The 22,077-nt window shown below is 40.3% G+C and overlaps 1 protein-coding gene across 4 annotated transcripts in view; it reads right to left on the bottom strand.

Annotated features, from left to right (window-relative positions):
• The window catches only part of daam1b (dishevelled associated activator of morphogenesis 1b), a 46,155-nt gene that overhangs the window by 17,320 nt on the left and 6,758 nt on the right, over positions 1–22,077 (bottom strand). For 3 of the 4 annotated variants that reach the window (XM_026142611.2, XM_026142608.2, XM_026142610.2), the window contains exon 2: positions 862–1,164. In XM_026142611.2, the coding sequence (XP_025998396.1) occupies positions 862–1,062 (201 nt within the window). In that variant the 5' untranslated portion in view covers positions 1,063–1,164. Of the gene's footprint in view, positions 1–861; positions 1,165–12,951; positions 13,665–22,077 lie in introns of those variants that run through there. The other variant, XM_026142609.2, reaches the window with a different exon arrangement.

Below are 22,077 nucleotides of genomic sequence, written 5' to 3' on the forward strand. Positions count from 1 at the left end.
TTCAAAGGTCGAGTTTAACTGATCGTAACAGAGCAGATGTTCAAAATCTGTTTCCCCAACATGAGTCTTTTTTTCCCCCCAGCAAACCCATTCTGATTATACAAGCACATGGTGGCTCATACTGGGTGAAAAGAAAAGCACGTGGCTGTTTTCTTCTAGTAAACAGAGCAACTGAAAGCCTCTTTGTCGTTACACTCAACGTACTCAATTATGTCTTCATAAAGAGTGGTAGACAAAAACAAGCAATTAGCAGATGGAGGAGGCCGAGGCATTAAGAGCTCCTGAATAAGGCCTATTGATGTGCAAAAATGTCATGCTTAGATTACTGTGGCAACCATGAGAGAGGAAACGGGGCCAGAAGAGAGAGCGAGAGGAGGGCACGACAAATTAGAAGTGACAATAAGACAGGGAAAAAAGGCAGTCTGGCCCTGTTATTCACAAGTTAGTGTAAGTTTAAACTGGGAGGAAGTGGCAGTTTATTTGGGAATGCCTTAAAATGTAACAGACAGGGTAAACAATGTAGTAAGAATATATTTTAGAGCCAATTTAAAACATCCACTTAAGTCAGTTTGGAAAATATTTCAAGTATTTCATTGTAAATTGTCTTGATTTGTATGATAGGGTGGTTTTTAAAGGTCATAATTATCCCAAGGTGGCCCAGTGATACAGTGCTAAGTACTGGCCTTTTATTTTAAAGAAGCGCTGGAATTCAAACTTGCTAGAAACCTTTATTTTTAATACTTTCATGACAATAAAAGTTCCAGTAAGTAATCCTGAATAAGACACATCAGGATTACCTACTGATTTCTGTAAGTGTTTAGATGTGCAAAAAACAAAAAACTAAATGGAACAGTGTCTTACCACCAACTCGGCGAACATGCTATCCAGCTCATCATTTCCCGGCATGGGCAGTGATGGCTCCATGGACTGCAGAGCAAAGTCATCCCGCAGTTTGTAGGTGATCTCTGGATGGTCTCTGTTGTTAAAACAACAGAAGATGGCGGAGAAGCCGCTGCGACCGCCGCCACCACCGCTACCCCCACCACGCTTCCGAGGAGGCATGGCGATCCAATGTCTAACTGGTCAGGCAGGGAGGAGGGGAGGCTCCTTCAGGACCTCTTTACAGCCTCCTCCACCTCAGAGTTTGGTCTCCGTCAGAGAGCACTGTAGACACAAAGAGGGGACAGTGAGTCTTGACCAAATTAGAGTGACGTATTGACCACATTAGTTAAACTGTCCATCCATCCATTCTCTTCCACTTATCCTTATCCTATCCCAGCTATCATTGGACAGATTGCCAATCTGACACAGGGATAACACAGAGAGGCAAACAACCATTTCCACTCACATTCAATTCAATTTTTTGTGGGCAATTTAGAATCACCAATTAACCTGACCCAACTAACTGCATAAAAGTGGCTTACTGTTTTTGGACTGAAGGAGGAAGCCAGAGTACCCAGTTAGAGTGCATGCCACAGAGAAAGATCTTGGCCAGATGGTGGAGTCAAACTCAGTATAGCTTAGGAAACTCAGGACCGTCTTACTGTGAGGCAACAGAGCTAGCCACCACCCCACTGTGCTGCATAGTTAAACTGGCTTTTCAAAAAGAATAAAAACACAATTAAGACAATTTGAAAAGTGCTAAAAACAAAGACTGATAATTTCTGTTCTCTTCAATTAAACCACAGCAAGCTTCCAGCCACAATTGTACTGTACTACAACATGAACCTCTGATTCTGCTAATGTTTAATGAGGTAGGGTCATGATTTTTGAAAGGAAAGTACAATGTCCTCTGCCCCCAAAAGACTCGGTTATATCATTTACTCAATAGAGCCCTGCAATGAGAGTGTGACACTTGAAAGGGGGGAGATAATTTGACTGGATTAGCAAATTCAGGTCTTCTCGTGTCCAATTCCTCCTATTCAGGATTGGCTTTTCTCTGAAGATCTAACGAGTAGTAATTAGAAGGGAGTGTTTACAATGACCGTAGCGAGCAGTGTGTGATACCTTCTGGTCTTTAGAGACTGGTTTGGTCAGTGAAGGGGGGAAAGCTAAAGCAGGCCTTTTAGTAATCCCTGAGCTGCTGTACAAATCAGTCTGCATACTGAACTAATGATGGGGGAGATTTAAAACATTTAGAGACTATGTCAAACTGGAATATACAATGCTTCAATCTTCCTGATGATCCAATCACGTGACTCTACTTTCTGGCTGCTGCAGTACAAGCTACACATTTGGTTTGGTCTGTAGCAGCTGTAAGTTTCCACAGTAACGTAGGAAATGTGCACAATCCTGTTCAACTATCTGCCCTGCCTGTCTATCACAGATAAAAATACACAGAGTTCAGCTGTCCCAAACGAGCAGCATTGCTGACGACCGTCTCAGCATATCAATGAAAGTTTTACAAGAGGAAGATTATTTTAAAAAAATAAATAAATAAATAAATAAATACAAATCTGGGATCATTTAAGTAACCCCTCCCCCCAAATACCAGATACAGTATATTTTAGGTTGCTGTTTGACTACTTTGGTTCTGACAAAAATATCCAACTGACAGATTTATTGTCCAAATTTTAATAATCATGACAAGATAAAACCTGATGACATTGGAAATTCCCCAACACTTCCTCAAGTGCCATTGTGATGTTAAAACTCTGGCTCTGAGGGACAATCTGTAACAGCTAAACTTTCAAAGTTTAAATCTTTAGTCTTGTTTAACCTCCTAGGACCTGGGGCCTGTTCTTCGTACCTCGCTAAGTAAGTTAGCTGGATTAGATTGTTGACGATTTCGCGTGATCCCGGATCGTTCGGTTCCCCGAAGCTCATCCGGGACTTGCTGTCATAGCAACAGAGCCGTAAGCGTAAACCTGCTCGGGAGCAGGTTTACTTTATGTAAACAGGATTAGATCGCGGCCACGCAGGTATGTCCGCTTCATTTATACGAAAGCAACAGCGATATTCCACCACTGTTTCACCATAAATAAATAACATCAATGTAACTAAAGATAATGCAGCACTTGATCCTTTTATTGATGTCACACAGATACATACAGGTCATTTCCTAAAAAAGGGAAATGAACTATTAACATTCTATTACATGTATGTGATTATTACAGATGTAATTCATATTTCAGAGTAGTAATTGTAAATTACTTCGTGTAATCAAGATGAGAGACCACGGCTATAAAAGCGAAGGTGGATTTGGGAAGTCTGTCGCAGCCATGTCCTGTCCGTATACGCGAGCCACCCATTGCGGAAGGTGCAAGATTGATAAGGAGAGTCCTCAGAATTCAGCGTATATTGCGGGACAGACAGGATCCTTTAGCTCAGCGCGACAGTGTGCTCATTGAGAGATATCGATATTCCCGTGAGGGTATTATTTACTTAACCAACTTGTTGACGAGGGGGTGCAGGACCACACCTGTCTTTTTTTCCTCTGCCCTTTTCTTGGTTGCTGTTATGAACAAACTAACAGAGTATTACAGGCCAGTATTACCTTGCCAAGAGACGAAAAGCAATCTAAGAGATAAATATTACCATTCTGTAGAATACTCCTGTATTCCACTTTTACTTGTTCCCATGTTCTTGTGGGTCCTGTTGTGGCTCTAATGTGAAAGGGGATATAATATAACATATTATAATATAATATAATGCCATATGATATTGGACAATATAGTGTCATATGATAGATCTACCCTACCGCCTACTGGTGTTGGCCAGAGGGGCCGATGGCGCGATATGGCAGCCTGGCTACAACCGTAGCTGCCTCCACCAGTGTGTGAATGTGGGAGTGAATGAATAGTGGTATCGTAAAGCGCTTTGGGTGCCTTGGAAAGCGCTATATGAACCCAATCCATTATTATCAGTATTATTATTAAATTACCTACGAGTTTGATTTGTCAGCAACTTTCTGCCAGCCCTCTCTCCTTGCTTCTGCAGCCTTTGCAGTGTTCTCTTGCGTTTTAATTAAACTCTGAAACTCCTGAAATCCCTCACTCATGAGTTCTTGCTCTGCTGCCGGAAAATACCGAGCACGCCCCTTCGACATTTTCGCCGACCAATCAGCGGGTTGCCGATCAATGTTTCTACTATCGATGCGTAGCCCCTTTTACGACACCCAGTGATGTCACATTACTGCGTCCAGCTGTACTAATCGTCAACAGCAGGCGTGTTCGGGGAACCGGATTAGCGAGCTCACGGTTAGCGCGATGGTTTGGTCTTGGATGTGTCATTTGATCTTGGATGTAGTAAGCGACGTACGAAGAACAGGCCCCTGGTGTCCACATATGTGGACATCACATTTGGGGTTGCCTGGACCAAAATACTTTGCTCTACAAAAGCCTGATATCGACTTACGAGGACATTATACTGACACTGTTCAATCAAAATTTCAAACGAATGTCTTCATATGTGGATCTCATTTTTCTCAGGAGTAAAAATCAGGTAAAAACAGAAAAATAATAAAAATTAAAAAAATAAAAATAAAATCAGGTAATTCTTTGTTTTTAACATTCATCATTATTGGATTATTGGAACAAGTCTGCCAGAGATCAGTAATATCTTCCCCACTCGCTGTCTGAGGAGGGTGCACAGTATCCTGCGGGACCAACATCACCCTGCGCGCCACCTTTTCCATCTGCTGCCCTCAGGGAGAAGGTACAGGTCTATACAGGCCAGAACATCCAGACTGGCCAACAGCCTGTATCCACAGGCTGTGAGGCTCCTGAACTCTCTGCCCCCCTCTCACGGACAATAACCATATCCAACTTCTTAATAGCAATGAACTGGTCTGCATTGGTGCATCATATCTTTATTCTCTTCCCCCTCCTGCCCCCCCCCTCTTTCTTAAATAGATAACTATCATATCTGATATCATATCTCACAGTACAATAATATTGAATGGGTTGCATTGTTGTATTTTGTCATGTTTCTCAGGTCTTTGTCTGAATTTCTACGAACATTATTGCTAAGGATTGTCTTATTGCATTGGAGTCACACTGGGTTAAATATGTACACTTGGGTTTTAAGGGGTATTTATTATTTTCTTCTTTTTTTTTTTTTTTTTTTGGGTTGTATGGAAGCCCCAAACGCAATTTCATTGTTCTTGACAATGACAATAAATAAATAAATAAATAAATACTAAATAAATAAAAAAATAAATCAGGTCCCAGTCAGCCCCAATATCAAAGAGAAATTAAAAATGCATGCCATGAAAGAGTTCGGGTCTTAGGAGGTTAAGACCAGAGCCCTTCAGTCATCTCACTCAGACTGTACTTTGACCTGTGACCAGACTGAACTGTGCTTGAAACATTTGCCTCTCTGCTTTCAGCCAAGGCTGACAGATGCTAAGGTTGTTGCTAAAGCCTCAAAGTAAAACATAAGGTAAGATTTTAAAAGAAAAACAAACATCAAAACTCACTAGGAAACCCCTCCCAAAAAAACCAGAACAACCTGGAACACATGTACAAGTATAATAATCATGTTAAACGTGACAAAGAGAGAAGAAAGTTGCAGAGTGTGCTCGCTAACCCGATGGTTTATCTTCAACAAGGAAATCAAGTGCACAAGGGACATATCTGCTGTCTGGGAAATAAAAAAAGAGATGTCCAGATATCCGCAAGTATGCTGTCGTCAGCATACCACAAAAATATCTCTACACTGTCCCTACACTGTAGTGTGAGGCTCAGCATCATAAACCACAGAGGTTGTGCTGAACTGCAGAAATGTCTGGACGTCTTGTCGTGGTGACCAATAGCCCAGCAGATTATAACCCTGTTCACTTGACCTTTTCCAGTGATTTCCTATAAGTCAAATGCTCCACACAGACTGAATGCATCAAGTTCAGTGTGAAGCATTTTTAAATTTAGTCTGGTCAGGTCACGTCCTTAGCGGTAATCGAAGATTGTGGGTCGCTATTCTCAGCGAGCCGAGGAAACAAACTAGTTATTTCTTCCAAAGGAGAAAGTGAGGGCATTTCCTATAGCAATGTCTTTGGTCAACCTAAATAGGGCCCGATAGCATCACTGTCCCATTTTTGGCACTTTTGGTTCATATGGGTTTCCTCTATCCAGCAGCTGTATTTTTATTTATTTCTTTTTTTTTTAAATTACGGATGTCAGCAACTTTTTCCAACCACCAGAAAAATTTGTCGCCTTCTATCATTTTTATTCTTAAGCACCAAATAACTCCTTTAAGATGTGCCGATTCTAACAACAACAAAAGGAGCAAACCTCTAAAAGAGATATAATTAACACAAGCAGTAACATAAGATATAATTTAACTTTTAAACAAATTGGTTTTTAAAATTTTGTCTCAAGGCAGACTGCGTTTATAACGAACTGCTACTCTGACAAATCCGAAGCACTAGATATTTGTCCACATCACTGCTTTTTGCTCTTGAAAGCCAACAGACTACAATTAACTGGACAAACTGTCAAACAATACTAGTCATAACATGTATTCCACTTTAACAATAATCACTCTTTTCTAAAGAAAAAAAGAAAGCAAACGTACCGAAATATACAACAGAGTGAATGAAAAGCATACAGTACCACTAGAAATACACGGTGCCTGAGGCCAAATGGCCACACGTGGGATAAAGTACACAGCAGCTCTCTTTTATTAACACACTGAATAGTATATTTATTTTGACACATCCTTGACTTTTCTAAATTGACTACTGGAGGCCTCGGCAGCAGCTGCTTGGCTTCACACTCACCATCTATTCTAGCATGAAGGGAAGAAGCCTTTCAAAGGCTTCTTTGACCATATTAGTACACAAAGCTGCCCATTTTTTTCCATTAGCTAAACTATGTTTAAACTTGTGAGCCAGAGTGGGACAAAGCTGGTCCCCCATCCAGCTACAGTAGCCAGAGGATATGCCACGACTCACTCATCCGAAGAAGGTCACCGGGAGTGTTTGAACATGGAGACCATCTGATGTCTGTGAAGACTTTGTGCTGGAATTGTTTACCCTCTGAGACCTGATTGCGCTCACATTAGTCCCCGGAGGCTGTCTGTCAGACGGTCAAGGTGTCGAACCTAACAGAGGCTTGTTGCAACAGGACAACATTCCTCTCATAGCCAGGTGAGTCTTGTGACCCTGAACAACACCCACACTACAACACGTTCCACTGTCACCTGCTCTAACTGAGAGGGAGCAACAGATTATCTTTAATTACAGGTCACGTACAGCCTAGCCAGCTGAACTGATCTTAACTGTCCAAGAAGTAACAGCCAAATTAGTGGTCATATCCAGTAATTATCCATGTAGTAGTATGTCTGAAATGTTAAGAGTCTGAAAGTTGATGGTGGTGCCATGTAGCAGTCCCATTGTTCATATGATCAAGAAGAATGCTATTCATCCTGAAATAAATCAAGTCCTGGACTTTAACAGAGAAACATGCCTTTTGTAGGCAGATGCATACAGATTAACCCAGATTCTTCTGTACTCCTTCATTCATACACATCCAATAACTAGACCCGCCCACCCATTTCCTAACAAACACTTCTCTCTTTGTGTGAAGGAGATTTCTGTCTGTGGATAGTCTCGTTGTTTTCTTGACCATGTGGTTTGGCGGGTGACCTGGCATGAGTCCAAACTGTAAAAACAATCCCAGTGTTTGCGAAGTGAGTGTGAGCCCGCCCATGGTGCCTGCCCAAGACCTCTCCATTAAAACCTGCACAACTGTCAGGTCCACTGGAGAAAAGGCAGAAGTAAGAAGAGCATCTTAAGCTAAACACAAAGAGGCTCACGTTACTAAACATGTGCAGGGAAAACTAAAGAATTTAAGGATGACCTGACACTTCATCCAGCTGTCACATCTTTCTTTGTTGATTTTGTTCCGTCAGTTTATTAACCTCTTTAGGATTCTCTGCCGTTAACCGTAAAAGGCTCAGTGTGCCAGATTTTCCTGATGCTACATGAGTGACAGGTACAGAAGTCGATCCAAAATTAATTGTTATAAATCAGTAGCCTTGTTTAATTTTCACACAAAAAGAGGTCAACTTTAAGCTGATGCTAATAACCCAGATTGTGCTTGACTTGGAGAAGGAATTCAACCTTGGAACGAGAACACAGTGGACAGCAGTGTATTGAAAACAGATGTGTGAAATACCTTCTTCTGCAACAGCTGGCATCTCTCAGGAGTTTCTAGCTTTGAGATGTAGTTTTAATTTTTTGATTTCTACAGTGAATAATATTGACCTAAATCACAGGCTGCATTCATGCTGAAAGAGATGAGAATCTCTCCTGTGTTTCTTTAGTAAGGCCAAGGAAACCTTGAACAAAATATGTATTAAGACTCTACTCAGAATCAATACACAGAATATATTTGGCAGCACTGTACACCGTCTACCTTGATTTGGTTAAGGAGATTTGGCAACAGGATAACAATATGTAATATAATTATAATCTACCTTTGTCCTTCAGAGAAACATTGAATCTCTCCTTGCATCAGGGACATCCATCTAACAGTGTTCTTGAACTCCTTACAGCGTGTACAGGGTGTTAATAAAAATAGTATTTCTGCTAGAAAAATTGCATCAGTATAATGCTGTTCTTACACAATGTCTTTCCACTAACCCACAAACATCTGTTGCATCAACATCTAAAGAGCCCAAATAATTTCATCAGATGTTTGTGGAAAAAAAAATAAAATAAAAAAAAATAAAAAAATGGCACAGCTGGTAGAAGCACGGTTGGCTATACAGGGTATAGCTGTAGCAGTGTTATGGGCGGAGCAGAAAGGTATTTGGTGCACAGAAGTTTAATCTTCTTTACCGATTTAGGATTTGGGATGGATCAGACTTACGATTTGATGATCATCTTGTCGAAGTATTTTCAACGCAAAGCAACTCCAGGTCATGGACCCAGCTATAAGATGCTGCTGCACACAGCAACATTTCTTTTGAAAACTATATCTGCTCCACTGATACTGGAGGCACAGTTCATGGTTTGCCAAGTGCACTCTCTGCAATATGCTTAACTAAAAGCCCAAGGATTATTGTGCCCTGCACTGACAAAAATATTTTGGATTTGTATGGACAGCTGCAAATGAAGCTGAGGACATAGAATAAGGTTGGAGGAAGTCATTTTGCCAAAAAACAACCTTAGCCCAGAGCTGCTGAGCTAGAAACCAGCAATCAAACCAGTATTTCAACAGTTTGCCTAACTTGTGCAAATGAAAAATGATTCAACATCAGAGGCACATTTGGTCACAGTCACAACATTAACAGCATTAAGAGTGGCATTAATAACATTTTGTAATGTAGCTTTAGTGTGTGTGTTGCTAAGGCTTTTCTCCTAGCAAGAAGGAAATGTTAAATGGTGTGTGACTAATTTTCCCTGGTTTAGATGTGGTACAAATGGCATAGTGGTATCTTGCACAGTTGGATACCATACATAGCTATCATTGTGCCAATTACTTAATAGCACCCTGAGCACACAATGAGTAAACAGATGATAACTTGGACACTTATCAGAAAAAAACTAGGCCGTGAGAGAAATGTTGACTGGCAGGTTTAATGGAGATTAAAATCAATCGGTCCCCATTGGCTGCCAGTCAATGGAGAGCCATCAGAAAGTCGGTGTCAAAGCTGCAGTGTTAAAGCAGCAGAGCTATTCTGCTCTGATGTGTTTGTGCTCATGTGCATTTAAATTACACGACTGCATGTCGAGATATGACAAAGGCATTGCCTCTGGAGCATTAATGTCACATGGCTGAGGGAGCAGTGCTGAAGTGGCTCTCAGATTACAGGATTAACATAGAGAGACGCAAAGCGAAGAGAAAGGGATAACACAGAGACAAAGGAAGCGATTCTTCCATCGGGTGATACACTTTACAGTCATTTTACAGGGCTGTGGGTTATAAAAGCTCTTGTAGCACTTTGAAGTAGTGAAAGTTAATGTTTCAAAGTTAGTCAGGGCTGTGACCATAAGGATTGTAATCCGACTCTATTGTTGCCATAGTTTTTTCCTGTTTTATGATGACGTGCTTATGTGCATAAATAAAACAGTTTAAAAAAAAAAATAAAATCTGTCAGTGGACTCTTTAAGGCAAATTAGATCCATATTAATACTATAACCCTGGATATAACAACTAATGGTAAACAATACAAGTAAATGCTATTCTGTACTGGGGGTAAAACAAAAACAAAAAAAAAAAAAACTCCAGCAAATTCGATTACCTATGTTACATAAAGGTAATCTAATTGTTTTGTTTGTTTGTTTTCAGTACACAGGCTCATGATCTTCACACACTTCTGGAGACAGTACTCTAGTCATAGTCTATGATGCATCTGAAGCCACAACTGCTTTCAAAAACAGAAAGAGAAAGATATATACACTCACGTTGAGGCTGACTAACATAAAGTGTGAACAATAAACTCTGTAAGTGAATATTTGATTAGAAGACTGATAACTGATAACAAAGCGTTGTGCACACCCAGTGATGATAAGCAGCTGTTTATCACCAAATTATTCTATGGTCTTGGAAAGATTCAAATCACTGGTGAATCTAACATGTGGTACCCTCTAGTTCTATACAAGCTTGTATTCCTTTATAGAAACTCCAACAGGGAAACTGACTGGATGCTCACCAAACCATATTTTGACACTTTAATAGTTGCAAAAACTATAATAATATTAACCAAATAGGCTTTAGTATCAGTTTATTACTGTTACAAATATACATATATTCCAAGCTCTTCCACAGCTCTTAAAAAAATTCCTGTGATTCTTACATGTATGAGCACAAAGCAAAAAATATACTTTGAGAAACTGGGAGTGTGCAGATAATGCTGGGAGGACAGAGATTAAAAAGCAGGTTAAAAGGCTACTGCACTTTCCACCAGCAAGGTTGCCAAACTTGTTCTGCAGACAGAGTCTTCAACCCCCCACTCTTAAGATCTTAGCATTTTTGAACAGGCCAGGCTTTCATGGAGGTTAGACTCGGGGCAAAGATGGAAAATACTTGAACATGCGACAGTATGCCAGAGTTTCATTGCTGTCATCTCGAATTCTATTTATCGACTACATTCAAGATAAAAGGAAAAAGAACAGCGCAGTTTAAAAATAGCATATAAAACAAGCCGCTCATTACACCCACTTCATGCCCCTATTAATGCACCAGTGTGATTTGTATCCACAGTATTGCATGTAATAAATCAAAGCAATGCACTAAGGTGGGATTACACCATGTCTTATCACTGACATCATTATAAACACACACACACACACACACACACACACACACACACATATATATATATATATATATATTTAAAAGAAAAGTGTGAGTTAACAGCTTTCAGTCGTAAATTGTTATTTTAAATGTTGGTGACAGCTCAGAAGTTGGAAATTACAGCATTCCCAGAAATGATTTTATTGTGAAAAGAACTGATTGGCCAATGGATGAAGGAGTACTTTAGCTCTTTTGTATGTAGACATGCAGAGGTCGAGAGCTTGAGAATCATTAAACTGGAGGATCAATATGCCCTCAATTATGAGCAGCAAGGGCAGACAATCAGTGCCATCTCTGAAACAGTTCCCACGCGTGCATCAGTATCACAAACAACTGCATCACTGTAAATAAGCAGTGAGATCGAAGAGAGAACAGCAAGTAATAAACAACTGGTGAGTACAAATATAAATCCCCCAGTCTGAAAGACAGCTAGCGGTGCCTTATAAGGACCGCTAGCTGTCATCGTGATCTTTCTGTGTACTGCAAAAGATTCATGTGTGCCACAGCTAGGCACAGTCCAACACCAATCACATATTTATTCCTGAGTAATGAAATGTACAAACTCACAGATCATCAATAACAGGGTGGGGACTGCGCTGTAATATTTTCCAGGATACCCTGAGCTGCAGCAGTTTAAAAATCCCTACCTCTTCCTCAGTTGCCATGGCAACCAGAGCGGTGGGTGACCGGTGCAAGCTGGGTGGGAGGGTGATTTAATGTAAGCCCTTTCCAGTGCACATTACCCTCCTTTTTAATCTGTTCTGGATGCTTATAAGGGAGAAAATAGGATTGTCGCTCTAATTCAGCAGACATAAACAAATAACAAAACCATTACGGATTACAGGGTAAAAATCTAGCTTGCCATCACCCAGACGCACTGTAAAATCCACACAAAATTACAACTACTCTATTGTAATCCATGAGTCCATATAGTATTTATGTTATGTGTAGTGTGCAGCCTCTCTCGAGAGAGAGAGAGAGAGAGAGAGGCGCTGCGGAAGTGAGACTGGAACCTGAGAAGGATGGGCAGTGGCAGGAAACGAGCGAGGAGAATCAGCGGACCCCTCTACGCTCAAGGTGACATTGCTTTCATTGACCTGATTATCTGCACTCCACTCCCATCATGGAAAAAATATGCCATCCTCTCCCTCTCTCACTCACTTGATACTGATAATGGGCAGCAAACCAGGGAGAGAAGCTGGTGGGAGGTAGCACCCTGTAGCCACTGTGTCTGTGTGTGTGTGTTTGTGTGTGTGTGTAAGCACATATTTCTACCATCACCTCACCCTATCTCCAGAGCAGCCTTGTCATTATGGGGCATTCCCCGCATACACAGGACAACTCTCCCACCATGAAATCAGCCGTGGGCCCCGGCAGGAGCGACCTGTCATCCTCCCCTTCCCCCTCGGTTACTACGGCAACACTGTTTTTCTGCACCAACACCTCTTAATTAGACAGACGTGACACATTCACCTACGTATTGGTGAGAGGAATCCAATCCAGCTTGTGTTCTGGGGAATGATAAAGCATACCAGCAGCCCCGACTCCCCTCACTCACACGCTGATAGCCTCCAACTATCTCCCGGTCACATGCAGTCCACACTCAAACATTTCAGCCAGCAGATAGCCGGCTTCGGCTCCTCGCTCCTATTCCTTGCATTCATTTAATTATAGGGTAGAATTGGAAGATGCATTTTGCTTGTCTTACCCTGTCCAGGAGAGAGCTTCCCTCTGTTGTGCTCTTAGCATTCCTTTTATATCCTCAACTCACTGCAGTATCCAGCTTTCTGCACTGTCGACAGAAAAAACTATGCCTGTACACAGCATGCAGTGGAGCATTTCCTGCACAAGGTATGTAGTCCACGCAGGTTCAAAGTCATCTGGATGAGGTTTAAGTGGCTAATAAGCACCTTCTCAGAGGCTGTCAAAGGAAAATCCCAGTTAGGTTGAGGATGTGTTTCTGTGATGGCTGCAGGGCAAACAAGGGATAAACTCGCCGTACATAGAACGAACTGCTGCTTGAGATCATGCACACAGCCAGCTGGCTGGCGAGTACTTCTTTCGTATTCTCTCCCTCCCTAGCCTCCTTCTCTCTGCCTTTCTCTGCAGAATGCCGTGGGGGCAGAGGGGAGAGGCACAGATGTTACTGGCTCCAGGCCACACCCCTTTTCAACACTCCTAGTCCTAATAGGATACAGGAGGGCCGTGGCCACCGCCCAGCTTGCTTCCCCACCCCCCCACCCCTACCGGCTGTGAACAACTTCTTGAAGGGTTTGCTTGAAGAGGGCTTGTTTGAAGAGCTGTAGGAAGAAAAGAAGGCTGTGTGGTGGAAATGTGTGACAGGGAGAGAAGAAGGATGCTATTCACGTGTGCCAGGGATGCTGGAGGAATGAAGCAATGTCCAAACCAATGTCCAAACGAAAGAAAGCAGAAGAGCTGAACTGCTTCTCATCATTATTCTGAAGTCCTGTGTTTAATAAAACACCTTCAGAATATGCAACACTGCAGTCTCGAAACGGTGATAACATCCCAAAGAATTTTAATCTAAACAATGTCAGACACTCCCACATGATTTACTGCACATGTATCATGAGTGCATCTCAGCTAATTACTGCTTAACAAAATCCAGCATCCATAAACATTCCTGAATTGCAACACTGTGACTTTTTTTTTTCAGACACCAAAGTAATAAAATTGCATATGGAATTTTCTGAGAATGACTTTCATGAAATTACAATCAATTGCACATACAGTCAGAACACAGTGTGACAGGAATTTTACCTTCACTAACGTAAAAAAGTAATAGTCAGCCATCAGTGAAGTCAGAAAAATTTGAAGTCTTAATAGAAAACTCTATTACAAAGTGACTGACAAATTTCTTAAGTATTAAAAAAAAGACTTTTGTGAAACATGTAGAACAGCATCATCTTGATTGTTTTGACATTTTAATTATGATTCTCCTCTGATACTGATGATCTCTGCTTGCAAAAAGAAGTCTGATTGCACACATTTATATGATAAAATGACCGTACTGCTCACTTATGACGCAAAGAAACACTTATTCACTTATGAAATTTATGCTCCAAATCACTAGTTTCAAACTTTATGTAAATGAAATTCCATTTAGAACAACAGACAATAAACCTACGTATGTGCTAGGGTGTGGCTCCCTACTGATTGACACCACTACCGTATGGGTGTGTAGTGTTCTCGATTACTCACTACGATCCAACCTGTGCTTGTGACATCTGGTTTTAACAAAAACAAGATGGCTTCAGCCAAATTGCGCAACTCGAGGCTTCAGAATGGTAGTCCACAAACCGAATCACAGTGACCACGTCTATTTTTATACACAGTCTTTGGATCAAAGACATAAAATGATCTCAGATAAAATAACACTGCTTTTTTTTCCTCCCCGCATAAGGGACACTCACTCTAAGCTTTGTTTAAATAGAATCAAATGTTCCAAACCAACAGCAATAAGCATATGATGTCGCAATATGAAAATTTACTGTGGCGTGTTGATTCACCTCTGACGTAATGTTTGAAAACATGTCATCTGTACTAATGACTATTTTGTCCATCTGTTTTCTTCAATGGTGAAGGTAACAAAATCAGACATGTTCTCATAAGAGAAAATTATCTACCTGATTTAGACACCCGGTTCCATGCAGGTGTAGACAAATTAAGTGTCATCAGTCAGTAACATCTATCCATTCATCCATTTATTTTCTTCTTATCCAATGTGGAAGGAAGCTAGAGTACTTTGGGAGAACCCACACAAGCACACAGAGAACATGCAAACTCTACACAGAAAGAACCCACCAAACAGTGGAATCAAGGCAACCACCACACCAGCACGCTCTCCCCTACTTATTAACTTTTGTTCGTTACAAAACAAAACAGGTGAGTGAAGCATTACCAAGCCGTTTCATGAGAGTGAAATCTCTCAGTGCTTTTGTTGTATATTATGTTATTCAACACCATTTTGAATCTCCATAAGTAGAAATATGGCAGAAACACAGGAGTATTATATGCTCTGTAAGTGAAACTATAACCGAGACTATGAATTTACTCTGCTTGCCAAGAAAACTGATTCTAAACACACCCCTGCCAAAAGGAAGTCGCACATCAAACCTAAAAGCAACATTTAAACCTTGACAGCTGCAAGCAAGCTTTAAAAATGTTGCCCGTCTTCGTCAGAGTTTAGTAATGTCACTTTCCCTGATTTCAGGGTTTTCAAAAGTTCAGCTTTCCAGCAGCTGCCTTTCCCTCTCATCTGGACATGCCAGCATGTAAAGCCGTCTGCAGCTTTTAGATCTCTGATCCAGTCACATGTTACGGCTAGATGATAGAAAACGTTATCTTTTGAAGCCCTTCAACTTTCTCACTGCGGACTTTATAGTTCCACGTCTGAGTTTGCATTGTTGATCCACATAGCTGGGCTTGTGTGAAACAGTTTATCTCTACAGGGCTGGGGTAACAGACATCAGTGGCAGGCCGCGCCGGTGCAGTCATGAATGGATAACAGTGGAAGCTGTACAGTGCTGGGTAGCTGCCTCTGAAAAGAATGTCGTGCAGCTGGAACAACAGACAGGTCCGGTTCCCATGGACGGCTCCTGTTCTGATGGGATGGATCTGCTGTGTCGATAAAAAGCCAGGACCAATGTTTTGTTGACCTCGTGTGCACCACGTGTAACGGCCAATGTTTGGTGTACTGAGGATGGCAATGTTTTTAGTAACATTCGGTATTACTCTCCTGCATTTCTGTTAAACTAGAATCTATGAAGAAAGACTGTGTAGCTTTCTTTCATGTGTAGCATTTTTATGAACTCCTCTTTAAAAAGGAAATCCAGAAAAGTTTATAAAATAAAGATTTTTATGTCCTACCATCCTTACTTCTACCTGCAATCTGAACATTTAGGATAATGAGACAACAATAGAATAATGTGGATGAGGAGAGTCTGGAAAAATGAGCTTAAACTATCATGGATAAAACGGTGTGTCACTAACAAGTAGTTTTTCTCTTTGGTAGACTGCTCATCTTGCAGCATGTGCATGCTTGAATGACAATCTATGACAGCACTAGCTTGAGGGTTTTGCATCATTACACCTGCAGGTTAAGAATTATCAGGAACAGCCATCCTCTGGCAGCAACTCCACTGAACCTTTCTGTTAATCATTTAAGCACAGAGTTAAACTTTACCCTGTTTTATGACTTCCAACAAACAAAAGTACATATTATGGCTACTATCTATCTATCTATCTATCTATCTATCTATCTATCTATATATATATATATATTAGAGATGGCACGATACCACTTTTTTATGTCCGATACCGATACCGATATCATAAATTTGGATATCTGCCGATACCGATATGAATCCGATATAGTGTTTTTTAATCAACAAAACTGTTTTTTAAATATCTTGCTGCATTTTGTATAAGTTCATACTCAAGTTTAAAACAACAACTACACTAAAGCTATTCTGTTATACCTGTATGCAAAAAAAATATATTTCATAGTTCAGCAATACTGATCAATCTAATAAACTTAAACCTACACCATCCTCCCTATTCTGGTATTTTAAAGAGTACTTAGCATAAATATTAAGCAACCTAACTAATAGGGTTCCAACTCCCAGCAACAACAAAAATAAATAAATAAAAAATAGGGAACCACCCCTCACGCTCCACCTCATGATGCTTAATCGACGTAATCAACCTTAATTTGATGCAGTGTGAAAAAAAAAAAAATGCACAGAAATCAATTATTTTTCAAGAAATATTAAATAGATTCAACATCTTTCTTCAACAAAATTGCAGACTGCACAGATGGTACCTTCCCAAAGGAAAAAGTACTATAGCTTACTAGGGTATATATATTAGACTTAATAGTTACTATATACAGTAATTGACTTCTATTCATTTTACATCAAATTAAAACTTTGGGTGTCAGATAATTATTTATTAAAAGCTAGACATTTTAAATGAGAATAAGAAAAAAGTATGTCTTTGTGCCCCCTTTCCCCTGTTAATGCCCTATCGGCCCCCCTGGCTAAACTTTGCTAGATCCGCCCCTGCACAGTTACCAGCGTCAGCTACGTAGAAAAAGATCCTCGAGTAGAAAGTAATAATAAATACATTCTAACAACAGCTGATCAAGCTTAAATGTGCTGCTGTTGTTCAGCCGCTGGTTTCCTCTTTCTGGTGCAAAGTGGGCCAAAAGCAAACTAGAGACACGGACTCGCAACAGAAAAGCCGATCAGCTGATCGTTAAGCAGTTTCATGATTGAAGTAGCAGCAGGAGAGGCAGTCGCTTGTTAAGCTTAACGCAGGAATGCTTTACAAACATTCAGAGATGGACTTACACACTTGCTTTACTTCTCTCGGGATAACTTTGTCGGAAATGAAATGCCGGGTTGCTAGCGAAGCTCCAAATGCTATCCAGACCACCGACAGGTCCCGCATGCCACAGCCGCTCTATCACGTGATGCATACTGCTCTGACGTGCTAACGTTCTGAGGTGAGTTACGGCGTGTTGCAAGTTTTGTGAGGTGCTTTCGTGATATTTAATGGATCGGATTACATTTTTTTATTTTTCTCCGATATCCGATCCAGTAATTTAGGTCAGTATCGGACCGATACCGATACGTAATATCGGATCGGTCCATCTCTAATATATATATAGATATTCAAGCTGCTGAAGCTTGAATATCAATGTGCAACACATCAGCTGTGAAACAAGAAACCTGATTGGCTGCAGAAAAGTACAGCTGTGATGGTAATGTAAAAAATAACTTAATAGCTTATTGTTCAGATAACAGTGTGAATCATTGGAGCCAGTCAAAAGCACACACAAATTAAGATTAAAAAACACACACACACACACACACACACACACACACACACACACACACACACACACACACACGTGCAAAAAAATAAACCCAAGGTTCAGCTGCACAGTAATAATAAGGATGTCTGAGCTGAATCATGACTGACAGCCGCTAAATAAAAAAAACACTTTCTCCAACTACTGCAAAGGAATGTGTGAAGGGGGAACGTAATATTATGGCTCGTATCATGTGGTGGAAGGCTACAGCGCTTCACCGTGTGCATGTGTTTCATTCAGGGTGGAGCTATATCTATAAATTCCAACCATGCAGCCCTTCCCTTGCAGGAGACCCTCCTAACATTCACAAAATTAAATGCCAGGATTAAAAAGGGTCTTACTGGTCCCTTCCACCCTTTGGAAAGCTTGTAATTACTCCCTCAACCAGGTCCATCTCAGAAGGCCCGCATAACCTTCTACATCTACTAATCTGCAGAACGCAGCCAAGCAGCTGGATACAACACTTTCGACATGAAGAATGGAGTTGTATTTCTGAAATAAGACAAAAAAAAAGAAAAAATGTGAAAGTGCATCTAAAAGAGGATACATGTAGCAAACTGGAAAAAGCATAGAGATTGGTGTTTTTCCATTTATACATCATGACGTACTTGTTAAGACAGAGCTTTTATTTCCTGTAGCCTTTCACGGCCCATTCAACTCAATCCCAAAGTTTCTCTCTGTGGAGTTTGTTGAGATAAGTGAATTGAAATGTAAGTTCTGGAAAAAGCCAGTAAGAGGACCAGGAGTTCAAGATGTTCTCACTCATATTAAAGCTTCAATGGACTTTTGACAAAGTACTTGTTATCTTCAAGTTGTTTCCTTGCTCATTTATCTAATAAAAAACAAAGCTATCTTTCAGCCATGAAACAGTCCCTAATCTTATATTTAGTGTGGATTTGTATCAAAACTAAACTACACGTAGGGTACTTTCTGAACCTTTTTACCTCTACTGCCCTCAAACTGTAAAATAACATCTTTATTTAGGCAAACCTGGAGAATTTATGGCTACAGCAAAGCAACGAAAAAAAAAAAAAAAGTCTTCCAGGAAGAAGTGGAAGACACTGCTGCAAAAATATTATGACGTGAAATGGTGCAGCTGCAGTGATCGTGCTTGTAATGGATTGACTGAACTTGAGGGTTAAAAGGCCATGGCTTAACTTGCTGATCCCTCCAGATGTTGGCACTGCGCTGAGAAATCAGTGGTTAAGTTTTCGTGCAGAGAGATAAGGCAGCGGAGGCAGCCCAGTGCACTGAATATTACTGTAGAGGTAAAATATAAGTAAACAAATCAAATCAAACAAAGTAATGATAATCCAGCATAATCTAATCAGTATCCAGTCTGCTCCGTGGGTGAAGACAGCTTCAAAGCACATGGGTCCATTAGTGTGTGTCACACATGACCAGGCGAAAATCCATGAGAAAAGGTTCAAAGTCTGAGTCTCCTCTATGGCCATTAACACGGATGTGAGACTGGCTTAATGCCAGCAGGACGCATGACTAATTCACTGGCACAGAGGCAAAGTCTGAAGTAAAACTAAGCCACCATACAGTAGATGGCCATCTTGCACGACAGGATGGCTAAGTTACAAAGCTGCTTACCTTAAAGTGTGCCATGATAACAGTAGGGGGAAAACAACCAGAGAACTAGATGCTACAACAATAAACTAAAACTAGGAAATATTTTGGAGAAGCTTCTCCTCAGAGCTGGGCCTTGTAAAGAAAAAAAAAAATGAAGCCAAAATATAAACAGCAGAAAAAAAAAAAAGATGTTTGTGGACGTTAACAAGGCCACCTGCTGTTTAACAGGACTGACCTGACAGCCTTTGCCCTGTGGCGTCACAGCTATCAGCTGCACAACGCAAACTCCTGGAAAACAACACTGTGCTCAGGGAAGCAGTACAACTGAATGATTGTTGAGTAGATATATATGCTATGCTAACACTACTGCAATTTTGCTTAGAGAAAAAAAAAAAAGAAAAAAAAAGAAAAAGGAGATTTAAAAGCCTTGAATTACTAGCCAGATTTGTGGCTACAACACTGAAACAAGCAGCTGTAAAACTATCACTGCTCAAGAACATTTTTAACCGTTAACCGGTTTCATCTGACTACATGGCTGTTTTCATCACTTCTGTACACTGCTGTTATCACACAGATGTGTTATATTTTGGGAATCCTGCTTGTTCGAGCAGCAGCCTGAAATCTTTTTCAAGGAAAATCAGGATGCCTTCTTTTCCCAGAAGTAACAAAGAAGATCCTCTGATTATCTTTTATATAGAAAGACGTTTCATATTAGTCTGCATGTACTTTTGTGTGTAGCGACTCGGTGCTATAAGCTCTTTAGTGGTTTGTGTGTATTTTGTTAGTTCTGACCATAAAAACAAGAACCCCCAGACTGAGGTGGTTCACATACCTGTGAACTCTATACAAAAACATACACACCTCATGCTTTAAAAGACTAAACTTCACAACTCATAATACAGTACTTCCGTTTAAACGTTTCTCTATTGTATATACCATTTCCCTATTGTGTATATTGAACTACTGCACAGAATTTTGTTAAGTGACTATCTATTAACAACAAAGAATCTTTGAATACTGTTTCTGGAAATATTTTATGAATCTATGACCATGCTCTGACTAATTTAAGATCATATGAATGTAATTTGTCAAAAGTTTTAATATGCATCACAACAAAGAAACAAAGGAACTTTTAAAAATAAAACAATTGCAAATACTTCTAATTCAATAAGAATGTGCATGACTAACATTACTGGCTCTTGACATGCCAGCTCAATTAACTGGAAATTACATTATGTCAAATATACCAACAACATCTCAGCTTAAGAGGCATTAATCCAACAAAGGAGACATTTTTTTCCATCACATAAATTATTATGAGGATTATCCTGAATCGAGGCAGTGATAGTTTGCAGATCATGTGAAGTCCATCCATGATCAGGCCAAAAGAAGCTAACAACGGCAGAGTCTTAATCCTTTCCTGAGTTTAAACGTCTAAACTGATAAAGTTACATCATCCAGCATAACAGAAAGATAAATGGCATAGCCCAAACATTCTTCTCCCGTTGTTCTCTTGCTTGATAACTTGTTCAAACTTGAGTGTTGCTTTCTGGAGGGGTAGGGCAGTATTTTAAGAGCAGGATAAAGCATGCCATGCTCTGGCACAATCTGGGGCTGAATCTGATATCTGTCTGCTGTTTCAAAGCCTGTCACACATGCTTTGGTTTGTGTCTGGGGAAGATTTAAACAAGTTGGCATCTGACCTAATCCATTGAAGAAATGAAAACAGGAAAAACAGCATAATGTGCAAATCCACGTTGTTTGTAAAATGGGAAACTGAATATGTATCCCAAAGGCTTGAAATTCAGTTTCATGAGGTAACAGCATTGTTGCTGGGGTTTGTCTAAGACAAATATAAAAACAAGCCTAATATTTTGCTACTTTTAGATAGAGTCCACACCCTGAGAAATTCCAGGACCTACATCAATCACCTTTTCCAGCTGTAGACATTCATCATTTACAATGATTTATAAGTTAGAACATTAAAGAAATGCTGTGACTATTAATACTTGATGGTGAAACGCTAGAGAACAAGACCTGTTTGTGCAAGAAACAAAGCTGCATCATAGTGTGTGATATGATTCACTTTGATATGCTAAATGCACGTCAGCTTTCAGGGACTGAACAGCTATTAGCAGAACTTCAAGCTGCAACCTGAACTGATTGAATTTGCTGTCAGACAAAATGCTGGCATCCAACCGGTTGCTTACTCTCTGACAAAACTGCACACTCATACAGAATTCTAATTTTAACACATCTCTGCTTTTGGGAGTTAGCATTATTAACGTGACCTAGACAAAAGAGAGAGGCGAGCATGGGCTGAAACGTGAATCCCTCCTGGCCTATAAAATCCACCCT

This window comes from Astatotilapia calliptera, chromosome 15 (assembly GCF_964374335.1).
Source record: "Astatotilapia calliptera chromosome 15, fAstCal68.1, whole genome shotgun sequence".
NCBI lineage: Eukaryota > Metazoa > Chordata > Actinopteri > Cichliformes > Cichlidae > Astatotilapia > Astatotilapia calliptera.